The sequence below is a fragment of the Fulmarus glacialis genome, unplaced genomic scaffold, assembly GCF_000690835.1.
Source record: "Fulmarus glacialis isolate BGI_N327 unplaced genomic scaffold, ASM69083v1 scaffold43604, whole genome shotgun sequence".
Classification (NCBI taxonomy): domain Eukaryota; kingdom Metazoa; phylum Chordata; class Aves; order Procellariiformes; family Procellariidae; genus Fulmarus; species Fulmarus glacialis.
The window spans coordinates 26,817-38,322 of NW_009210744.1; the positions used below are offsets into that span (position 1 = coordinate 26,817).

An 11,506-nucleotide genomic window follows, 5' to 3' on the forward strand; every position below is an offset into this window, starting at 1 on the left:
CAGTGTCAAATATAGAGAAGGGAGCAGAAGCCCTGCCGTAAAATTTCAGCTGTGGAATAAGCCTAAAGCTCAAAGTTCTCTGGTTGTGTTAGATTGCTGGGTTTGTGTTTGCAAGCAGTTCTCCAAGTATTTTGTACCCATGCTCCCCACACACACCCCCCAAGGTAAACTGCAGGGTGCTGGGGATGCCAGGCTGGAGGAGGGGAAGGGGTGTCTGTGGGGGCAGTGGGGGTACCCTTTGGTGAGCCAGGTGCCCCTGCAGCTGAAGCTTCCCAGGCCTCTGCTCAGGCTGCAAGTGCTTGCGAGACCTCATCACCAACTCCTGTGCCATTTGCCAAATCTTGCCATTTTGCCACATCTCCACTGGGAGACTGCCTCTTCCTTGAGGAGTGGAAGGAAGGTGTTCTCCGGGCACAGGAGTTTGTCCAGGTCCTTCCTGGAGGTGCCAGATTGGAGCAAAGAGAGTCACTGCACACAGCCCTGTAATACACAGGAGCCTGAGCAGGACCTGTGGCTGCACCAGATGCTTGGGTCACCAGAAGACACTGCTGAGGCCTGCTCAGGCTGCAGGTGCTGTGTGAGCAGTCAATCCCTCAGTGCCAACAATTGAATCGAATAAGGTCTGGCTGGGAGCCAGCTTTGGGCCAGGCTCTGGAAAGGCCACTGGCTGCCTGGCACAGAAGGAGCTCCCCACATAGTCTTCATTTTACTCTGTCTTCCTTTTGCAAGAAGCTTTCCAGTTGCTGCATCTGCCGTTGACCAACGTGTGGGCTGAATCATCCTTCTGAGTGTGCCTGTGCTCTCTCCCCACAGCTCAGCCACCCCGAACTGGTGGAGGGACTCGTTCTTATTAATGTTGATCCATGTGCAAAAGGCTGGATTGACTGGGCAGCATCCAAGGTGAGATTCTCCTTCCCCTGCATATCTCCTCTCCACAGTGTGTAGAGTACGAAGAAAAAGGACAGAGTACAGGAATTTGTCGGTTTATGGCAAAAACTGTACAATCTCATTTCTGTCCCTGCTGCGTTCTCAGTCTGGGTGTAGTACGGCCTCCACCATAGGAGCAGGGGTGGGTGTAATCATATGTGAATGAGAAATCCTGGTAATCTGTTTGGAGATGAGTGGCTGTTGAGCATTCAGCTTTCCTCTGATTTAGTACTCATGCTTGCAGGCTTCATTTGGCTGAGGTTGAATGGATCTTTTAATTATTGTGTTATTCTGGCCACTTGCAGTTATTCAGGGTTCTAAGTTTCTCGAGAGCTGTGTGTTGTGTGTGCACAGGCTTCTTTGGAGCCTTGCACGCCCATCCCAAGCTTCAGGCATTTGTTTCTTATATCGCTTAGTTTCTTTGTTATTTTCTTTACTCTGAGGAGCTGCTTTGAAATTTGTAAAGAAACCGGTTACTCTCCCTCCTCCTCATTCACGGTCACTCTTCAGTTTTCAGGCTGGACAACCAACATAGTGGATATTGTCTTGGCGCACCATTTTGGCCATGTAAGTACCCAGCAAGTGTTAATGTTGCCTGTGCAACTGTACATGGAGCTATAACTTCTGTATGTACCTGCTCTGAAATAGCTCTGGTCCATCAAATAAGGGTTGCCACAGACAGTACTGTCTTCTCAATGTGGCAAGCTCGCACCAGGGCTTTGCGGGGAGCATGCGCATCCTCACACTTGCCCTAAATGTCTCCAGACTCCAGACCCATTGAGGAAGTAGTGTCCCACACAGTAGTGCTAGAACTCCTGTCTTTGTGGTGCCCAGGCAACTGTCTGTAGAAACAAGTGGCAGCTGGTTCTCTGTAGCCAGCATGGAAGCATTTGGGCTGTGGGTAGGGCACAGATCAGCTGGGAGTTGACAGTGGGATATTGTATGTGTCCAGACATTGAACTGCTGCATTCTGCTCTTTGTCTTCCCCTTCAGTTTCAGCAAGGCAAACCCGCCCCTCCTCAAAGCTTTGGATGCAGCAATGCCTTCTGTTTGGGATTTGCTGCCTTCCAACCAGCAAGCTTATTGGGCAACTGAGAGAGTCTGTGCCTCGTGCACACTATATATGACATATAGCAGATCAGTCCCTGACCTGAAGCCCTCCTGCAACAGCACACATCAGCATGGGAAGGAGTCGCATAGCTTCCTCCTGCTTAGAGCACGTGCTGTTCTCGCCCTGCTTTCAAGCCACTTCATTATATGTAGTGCTTCCTTGCATTCCCTTTTCTCCCTCTCTCTCTAGCTCTCATTGGAATGCAGTTTCTTCGTAGAATTGGGTGTTGGGATTAAATTTTCCTTTGGTCCCAGTATTGGGGCTTACCTATAAAGCTTTGCTTCTTTAACATTAAGCATAAGCAGAAGACCTTCCTAAAACAGTGTGATTTGTATCTCTATAAGCATTACTGAGGCTCAGGAGCTAACATCCCATTTCAGGATACCTTTGTACTCCTGCAGCAGCATGTGCACTGCCATTTGTAAAAGTGTAGTCACATTACCAAAGTATGGCGCTTAACAGCCATGTCACAGAAACACTTAACGTAGCCTAGGTACTAATGCAATCTGGAGTCTCTGCCCTCTGTGTTATTGTTCATAGGGGAACGATGTGTATGGAGGCAGTTTAATGCTTCAGTATTTGTATGAGCATCATTTCTTTACTTGTGAAAAAGGTGATATTCCCTGTCTTTAAATTCTTCTGCTTTTGTACAGGAGGAACTGCAGGCAAATCTAGATTTGATCCAAACGTACAGGCTTCATATCGCACAGGACATTAACCAAGATAACCTTCAGCTGTTCCTCACCTCATACAACAGGTATAGAATACCTTTTTGCCTGCTACGTTGCTCCCATAGTTTCCATGCTCAGTAGATTTGCTGCCGTATGTATTATTCTATTGGATATTATGTCATATGAACCTTTGTCCTAAGCCTAGTCTTCAGCCATTATCCTGAGCCAAGCTCAGCCTCATGCCTGGATGACCCTTTCACACCTCAGTAGATCATCTCTCTAAGTACACAGCAAGCTTGCCATGAGAGCGTGGATCCTGTTTTCTGGCAGTTACCGCTGGGGCTCCTGCTCACGGCATGACACAGGGAGTCATAACCTGTTGCCTGGGTGCTGGAGCCAGCACTCCTGGTTGGATTTTGTATGCTCCCAGAATAACAGTTTCCTCTGCTGATTTGATGGAGAATTGTTCTGTTTTGTCTTTCAGTCGTAGAGACCTGGAAATTGAGAGACCAGTTCTTGGCATCAATGAAAATACTGCAAAAACACTCAAGTAAGTTGCTCTGAATCAGCCTGTATCAGTTACTTTCTGTGTAGTCCCTTCAGCAGAAAAGCTGTTGCTGCTTCTCAGCAAGAACCCTCACAAGCCCAAGTGCTGGGAATACTGTTCAGACTGTCCCAGGCTTTGGTGCAGCGCTGTCAGCTTGAGTGGGGCAGAGAGGTGTCTGGAAGCCCTTTCATTGAGAACACACTGAGATTCTCCAGAAGGCAGGGTCGGAGGAATAAGTATATCCAGCCAGCAGTCACTGTACTTGCTGAGCTGTTAGTTTGGTTGTTTTGCATGAAAAATTAGGGAGGCAGGTTTTTGTTTGTTGCTACTGACTGCCTTCCCCCACCTTGCCAAAAAAAGTTACCTGCACAATTCTCCCAGAGATGGCAGTGGGTTCTGAATGCAGAGAATGCAGTGGTGTTTTCTCACCTTGGCGGTGACTCTTTCATCTGGGAGGGGATAGTCTGTGCAGGGTACACCAGAGAAGGGACAGACACTGGAGAACTAGTGATAATCAGCACAGGGGAAATATAAGTAAATTTTCAGATTCCAAGCAAGAAAGGAAAAGGCGCAAATTATCTCCAATGTGTAGAGCACATGAAGACTGCGAATTGCAGTGCTGAGGCAGGATGCTTGAGCTGGGCTAGAGACTGCTGCACAGGCTCTGCTTTTTGCTCTTTGGAAATTGTGTGAAATTCTGCTCCTGCCAGTCCCAGGAATGTTTTAGGCACCCACAGCCAGGCCCCCTAGATCTTGGCTAACCTAAAAGAGGTGGATTTCCCTTCTTGGTCTCCAGGCAAAGCCAATCGTGCTACTCTCTGTCATGCAGGCAGCGCAAAGTCACAAACCACTGTCCGTCCATTCAAGTGACTCAGAGGGATCTGCAGACCCTTAAAATATTTCTTGTGGAAGTGTGGATCTCTGTGCCAATAGACTTGCATATAGATCCTCTGTCTCCTTAGGCTCTGAGGTCTGTGGCTCACAGCCTCTCTAGTCTAGTTTTTGTCATCTAGTCAATACACAGAAGTGGGGCCTCTACCCACCCCTTTCTTACCTTGATCTGTAAATGAATAGTGTAAGTTCATAGGCACTTGGTCAGTAACTTCCTGTGTATGTTTTACACATTGAATGTTAATTGTTCTTCTAGAATTACAATACATATAAAAACGGATATAAGGGCACAGATTTACCAGCAGAGGCTTTGGTATCGTGACATTTTTCAGTATATTCCCTGACATTTTTTTTGTGTTTCTTTCTAAAATCCAGACCAAAATATAGTGCTGAGCAGTAGCCAGCCTCAGAAGCATTAAACTCTGTTGCATGTGGTTATTCTTAAGTTCCTAACCAACGTTCATTTCAGAGAGCATGCTCCCTTTTGCAGCCTGGGATGGTGTTTCTGCCAGCCCTAGGCACATCTTTTAACATGTGTGCAACAGTAGTGGTAGTTGGTGTGCATGGAGGGGACAGTATGGGTGCGTATGCAAGCCCTGGAGGATGTTTTGGTGCAACAAAATGCCATGATGTGGTGGCAGGTCGGGATTTTGCTGAGTGTTGTTAACCTTTCATGAGGCTGTTGGTTCACAGAGCTCAACCTTCTCAGAAATCCCTCAGATGCACTGTGAGTAACATCTCTCTGTTTTGGGTTTTGACCAGGTGTCCTGCCTTGCTAGTGGTTGGTGACAACTCGCCTGCCGTGGAAGCAGTGGTACGTATACGTGAATTCTTTCCTCTCACGACATCAGCCCCACAAATCACTTGGCAAACCTGCCTCACCCAGCAGTGCTTTCACCTTGCCCAGAACTAGTCACTGAAAGTGGCTCTTTGTCTGAAGCTCTTTTCTAGTCCCCCAGCTACTGAGAGCTGTCCGCCACTAGTAGGAGAGCCGAGGCTCGGGAGGCTTAATGGCTCTGCAGGGCAGCTCTGAGGTGAGGATGGCAGGATCTGAATAAGCATCCTTGCTCAACAAGTGATGCAGAGGACCCCTTTCAGGAACTTCCGTATTTCCCTGAGCTCTGCCAGCCTGGCGTTCAGTTCAAGTCATGAATTACTGTTCTCTTGCTGTTGTACTGAGGCTGGCTGGAGTTCAAAAATAAGCAGTGTGACTCCAATTCCTATGGTGGGGAGTCACATAGAGCTCTGCAAAAGCACTGTAAGGCAACACTTAAAAGCATCTCCTTCCTGTTGTTCTCTGCAGGCACCTATAACCCACTTCCCTCCCAGCACAGTTATAAATAGGGCATGGCACAGTGCAGCGTGGTTGCGGTGGATGTTGCTCCTTCCCTTCAGCCAGTGATTGTGGGGAGACCAGGGGTTTGTGAAGAAAAGAAGTTATCTTAAGAAATTGTGCAATAGTGTAGGAGTCTCCTAAAGCAGTAGCTTGGACCTAGGAGCTGTGCATGGAGAACTGCTGCAGGGCTTTTTCTGGTCACAGCCTGTTGCCTTTTCATCAGTCTGTTTGGTCTAGAAGTTTGAGACATTCTCCAAGTTTTGACTTTGCTAGGATAATATTCCTGAGGATTCTCATTGCTTCCCAGGGATAGGGTCTTCTGGATCTTGACTTGCCTATCTGGGTGCCCAGGTTCCCAGCTCATAATAATTTCCCCTGCTGGGCTTGCTTTTCCTATAGGGCCCCCACCTATTCCCTTTTTTGCAGCAGCCTTACAGAGAAGAGGTGGCCATGGCCTCCTTGTCTGGCCAGGGGATTGAGTGATCTCCCTCCATGCTGCACTGCACAGAAGTCTCCTTCCCTCCCAGTCTTGCTGTCAGAGCCCAGAAGGTGCATCCCCAAAACCAGGGGATGATTTCCCTTGAAGTCACGGCCCCATCTCTCAGAACAGTGACATTCCGTCACCACAAGGTCCCCTTGAATGAGAACATCTGCCTTTCCTTTCTGCATCTTTCATTCAGTGTTCTCTTCCTACATGCTCCCTGCTTTCTTGTTCAGTCCTTCTTGGACCCAGAGAAGCTCCCATTGCTGAAGACAGCCACTGCCTCTGGTGCAGCTACCCCACATTTTACATCTGACTCTTAAGTTTTCTGTGTGATATCATGTCCTTCTTTCCTCCTTTTATTTTAGGTTGAATGCAATTCACGTCTTGACCCAACTAAAACTACCCTTCTGAAGGTGAGTGCCACTCCAGAATCATTCCAACCTGCACAAAGACATTATTTTTGCTGAGGCCAGCTCCACTTAGGTTTTTGCCTTCCATACATTTAACTTTAAGAACTTCGTGGACAGTTATTCAGGGCTGTGTTCTCTCCTGCATGGAGCCAGACTTGGGAGAGAAGAGTTTGTCAGGGGGTCCCTGAATCCCTGCTTTATGGTCACTTCTCTGTTATCTTCAATCAGCAGTTGAGAGTTAGCAGGTCTCTGCTGAGAGTTAGCAGAGGTGCCTTGCCTCCACCCTGCTCTCTGCCAGCAACAACATAACTTTTTCTAGCTTTATACCAGTCCTTCCCATCCTCACCTATGGCTCCGCAGTGTGCCAGACAGCTGCTGTATAGAAGTGTAAAGTGACAGGTTTGGGAAGTGTGGCAGGAGGAGCCAGGATGGTGGAGGGTTACTCCTGGGCTTCTAGAGTACGGCCTGAGATCGCTTGGTAATGCGGCCTCCAAGGTGCTGGGTTCCTTTAGCAACAGACTCCCAGAAGATGTATCACCAGGCCTTGCTTCAGCTTTAGAGACAAGATGGTGGAAGTGTGCCTCGTAGCAGTGCAGCCTGGTGCCATCAGCCCCAGTGGGATGAGCAGTGCTGGCATGGTTCTGGGGTTGTCCTCCTGGAGTGGGAAGGATGGTTCAACCTCCCTTTTGTTTCCTGTTGCAGATGGCTGACTGCGGGGGCCTGCCCCAGGTAGTTCAGGTGAGAAACGCCTCTCGACTGTCCCACGGCATTTGAGTTGTACAGAGCTCCTTGCTCTGCTCGCACTAAAGCCACCCTTTCTGTTTCCACAGCCTGGCAAGCTGACTGAAGCCTTCAAGTACTTTGTGCAGGGAATGGGCTACAGTAAGTGGCAAACAAAATTTTCTGTTTTGGAGCGGGGTTGTTGTGAAGGGAACTCAGCCTTTCTGGTCCATCTGAGCCCATTGGCACCTGTGTCCCCACCTGTGAGTTAGTGTGATTGCCAGGAGATCCATCCACGCTGGAAAATCAACTAGTGTGCTAACAAGCCTTAGCAAACCAATGTTGGTCCCTGGCCTGTGTTTAATCCACACTGCAGCTGGAGTGGTGACCTCTTTTTGGTTGCTGGTGTTGGTAAAACCTTGTAAGTCCATCTTTGTGCCAGTCCAGAAAAGCGTGCTCCCAAGAACAGTAAATCTTCTGAAATCTTGTAGGCATACCTTCTCCAGAGGGGAAGGAGTTAGCAGTACAGCCTCGCGGTTGTGATGGGTACATGACAGCTCTTTCCTTTCTCCTCAGACATACCTATTTCTTTCAGACTCTCACCAGGGGTAAGCGATATCTCAGAATGAAACCCTCTAATGGCAGGACAGAGAGCTGGGTGACTTCTGAGACACCCAGAGAGCCCAGAGGGAGCTGTGCTTTGATCCACTGCATGCGCTGCCCTCTGGATTCCTCCTTGTGCTTGGAGGCAGAAGACATTGTGTCCTGAGTGTCAGGCTGACAGCTGTTCAGATCTCCAGCACTGGGGAAGGACAGGGGATAATTTTCCACTACCAGAATTATTAGCTAGCCCCAGAATGGTTTTGCCAACTTTGGTGGGCAAGACTGTGTTGGCACTGCTAAGCTTGGCCAGCAAGGCCTCCTCTCTCAGGGAGAACAAGAGAGAAGCAAATCAGCAGCTTGCCATTTCTAGAAATGCACAAGCCAGTTCCTCAACAGCTATTCTTGTGCCTTCTGCACATTGGCTAAAACAGTTGGACCTGCCTGTGCTGACACTGCAGGTGGAAGGTAATGCCTTGCAGGAGGCTTGTAGCAGAAATCTGATGCTGTCAACTCAAGGAGAGACATGAATTTCTGTTCTGTATCTGGACTTAGAGAGTATACCTTAGTTTCCCTGCCATAGGAAAATGACCTCTCTGTTGAGCAGTTATGTGTACAGTGGGGAGGTAGGGTCACCAGGTACATTGCAATTTCCAGCTAAAGGCATTGAAGAGATCTGGCCTGATGGATTATTGAGTCAGCTTGGGATCTCCCTGAGATGCTCACTAGCAGCTGTTTTCACAATTACTGGGAGCTTTCAGCGCAGTATGTGAGCTGGGTGTGGAAGGCAAAGTATCTGGGGATCCCAGGAGCAGTGCAGCTGCTAAGTCACACGCTGCAACTAATTGGCTCTTTCCTGTATTCATCCCTTTCTTTGTCTCATGCTGTTTCCAGTCCCTTATGTGCAGCTCAGCCACCTAAGCACTGAGTCAGGTACCTTCAACTGTGCATCTGCCTCGGCCCAAGTCTGTGTACTGAGTTGAATGGTTCTTCGGGTGCATTGCTCTCGGCATGTCCTGCTGGCCTGCTGCGAGCTAGGCTGATCCATTGTACAACATGTATGCTATGGTTTTTCACCTTTCATTTGTATTTTGTTGATTGTTGCATGACTTCAGCTCTGTGGTTTTCTAGAGTGACGAGACTGACTTTCAAAAGGTCATCTGTACAACAGCTGCGTTGGTTTGCACAGACACTCAACATGACTGCACTTGCAAATGATCAGTTACACTTCTGGCATTTGCTCGCCTTGGACCTTTTGAAATTGGGCCTTAAATATATTGCTTTAGACGTGCAAAGACTTAATTTTGGCAGTGAAGAGTGAGTTTTCTTCCTGAGGATATAGCTCTTTTGTGCTTACCCAGTGACACATATCTGAGTGACTGTGATACTTGCTCTAGGCACTTCCTCCTTTTCTAAGTCCCACGCTTGTTCTTTCTTGCAGTGCCAGCAGCTAGTATGACCAGGCTGATGCGTTCCCGTACTCACTCCTCCTCTAGTGTGGGCTCTGGGGAGAGCATCCGCAGCCGGTCTTATACCAGCAACCATGGTGAAGGAAGTGCTGGAACCCCAGAAGGAATTGACCTCCAGGATGCACCTCAAACCATGGAAGTATCCTGTTAGGCAGGAGCCCGTCTTCTGGATTCAGACAACTCCACTTGCCCCCACTGAACCCACTCAGAATCTAGCATTTCATCCAACATGGCATTAACTGTTCTCTCTAACTTGTGCATGCCCATCTGAGCTGCCACCTCCTTGGTAGTCTGTACTTGGCATTACTTTGGTCCTTTCTGTATGCCCTTGGCATCAGAGCCTCTTTAAAACTCATTAACATTCCGTGGTCTTAGTAAGTCACATAACTGTACATGCTGATACCATCTCCTGTCTGTGCTGTATATCAATCCAGATGACAGCCGTTGTCTTCCCTGTTCATTTAAATATAATTTCTGTGGCTTTGTGAGGTTTAGAATTGCTTTCTAGTTGTGCTTCTGCTAAAGGACCCTTGTGGTGCAGTTGCTATGGCATCTGTGGGATGTGGGAAAGCAAGACCATGATGATGTGAAACTCCAGGCGGTGGAGCAGGCGATGCTCTTTGGTAGAGCTGTGCCTGGAATGCAGAACCCACCAGAAGGTCTTTGTGTTCCCAGGACTCTTGGCATGCCAGGCAGCTGTGGGGAAAACAAATGGTCAGAAATACTGTCTTGATCTCATCTCTGTATGTGTGTTAAGAAGGAGAAGAGTGATTTCTTACCTGAGCCTCCTGAAAGAGCAAAGCAATTAACAAGTAAACTTACACTAACCGAGGTGCACCATTAACCGAGTACAAGGGATTAAACTACAGCAGCCCTGGCTTCCAGACCGCCTCTGCTGACCCTCTGCCTCTCCTACAGAAGGGCCAGATGCAGTTAACATCTAGTCACTGTTCTACCCTGGCACAGGTGAATTTTTAACATCAAATGGGTTGTGAAAGGGGCATTAGTGCCCCTTGCCAGGTGGAGATCCGGAAATCTCCTGCACTGCCAGCTCTGCTTCCCAGGGCTGCCAGCCCCAGGCAGGGTGTCTGCACAGGGTATTAACTGAGGCTCAGGAAATATCAGTGAATGTAAATGACTGCCAGCAGACACATGTTGGTGTGAGTCAGGTCAGAAGTGTGAGCAGTGAATGCCTCTATGCAGGTACTATTTACTGTCTTCGTGGAATTCACAATTCTGCTGCCTTTTTACATCTGGCTGGGTCATGGAGAGTGGAAGGCAAGTGCCTGCTGCGTGCCAGGGTCTAGTTGTTAATGGGAGAAAAGGGATGAGTGTTCAGGCTACTACAGGTTTCAATAGATGCGCAAAACATCCTTTCTTAACTGTTGAGCAGTCCTGACTCATGGGGAGCCAGCTCCTCCAAGGGTCACGCTCATGTTCTGCTCCATTTCAGGTAGGGAATGGGACTGGGAGGCTCTGCCTGAGGGGGACTTTGTACCAGTTATTAAATAAAGCTATAACTGAGTTTCATTGTTACCCTGTGTGCTTGTGGTGTTTCTCTTGGCACAACCTGACACCCTTGCCAGTTTTGTTAGTTTTGGTGTCTCCTACCGTGAGAGGCAGACTCCTTCCCGTGGAAGGGGTAGCACTGGCCACCTCTTGCGAGAGGCGTCCTTGTGGCCATGCGGGAGCATGCCACCAAGAATTGCCTCCAAACAAAGGCAAGTGCTAGGAGCCGCCTTCCCTGGTGAACAGTGCTCTGCACCAACGTGTTTTACAGGTATAACGCAAAGTTAACCTGTAAACCCTGTGACAAGACAGTTGTCGTAACACGAAAAGGCAGAGGGCAGTTCGGAAGGCAGCGTGAGGTCTGTTCACACATCTGCCCCCTGCGCCGCAACCAGGTGCAGGTGTAGCAACGCGCAGCAGCCGGTTGTTTAAGGCAACCGTTTCTTCATCTTCTGCTTTTCAGATCCAGGTTTTGCTCTCAAGTTTCAGATGTCTGTCATCTTACTTTCACAGAAAGCTAGCTGGGACTGAAGAGGGGTTAAACTGTTGGTCACAGATTAGTCCCGGTCTTCCTGTCATGCCCACGGGGTGGACTCCTGCAGCCTCATGCTTTGGGGAAGGTCTGTGCGGGAGAGGTCATTGCAGGAAGTGAGACAAAGTGTTTTCATGAATCGCAAACTGAATGAAAGGTGAGAAATGGGAAAAATTTGCCAGTGGTATTAATGAGTGAGTAGTGAAGTGACAAAGTGATTAAATGAACAAAAATACATTTGATTCTGTAGAAGACAGGAGACTATCGAAGAGACCAGGCCACCAGATACCACGTGAAGT

The 11,506-nt window shown here is 48.5% G+C and overlaps 1 protein-coding gene across 2 annotated transcripts in view; it reads left to right on the top strand.

The window, feature by feature from the left end:
• The window catches only part of NDRG3 (NDRG family member 3), a 32,026-nt gene extending 22,389 nt beyond the window's left edge, over window positions 1-9,637 (top strand). For both annotated transcript variants that reach the window (XM_009577272.1, XM_009577273.1), the window contains 9 exons: window positions 814-900; window positions 1,438-1,494; window positions 2,692-2,795; window positions 3,194-3,259; window positions 4,910-4,961; window positions 6,333-6,380; window positions 7,080-7,115; window positions 7,208-7,259; window positions 9,139-9,637. In XM_009577272.1, coding sequence (XP_009575567.1) covers window positions 814-900; window positions 1,438-1,494; window positions 2,692-2,795; window positions 3,194-3,259; window positions 4,910-4,961; window positions 6,333-6,380; window positions 7,080-7,115; window positions 7,208-7,259; window positions 9,139-9,317 — 681 coding nt within the window. In that variant the 3' untranslated portion in view covers window positions 9,318-9,637. The remainder of the gene's footprint in view (window positions 1-813; window positions 901-1,437; window positions 1,495-2,691; window positions 2,796-3,193; window positions 3,260-4,909; window positions 4,962-6,332; window positions 6,381-7,079; window positions 7,116-7,207; window positions 7,260-9,138) is intronic.
• Window positions 9,638-11,506: the final 1,869 nt, after the last annotated feature.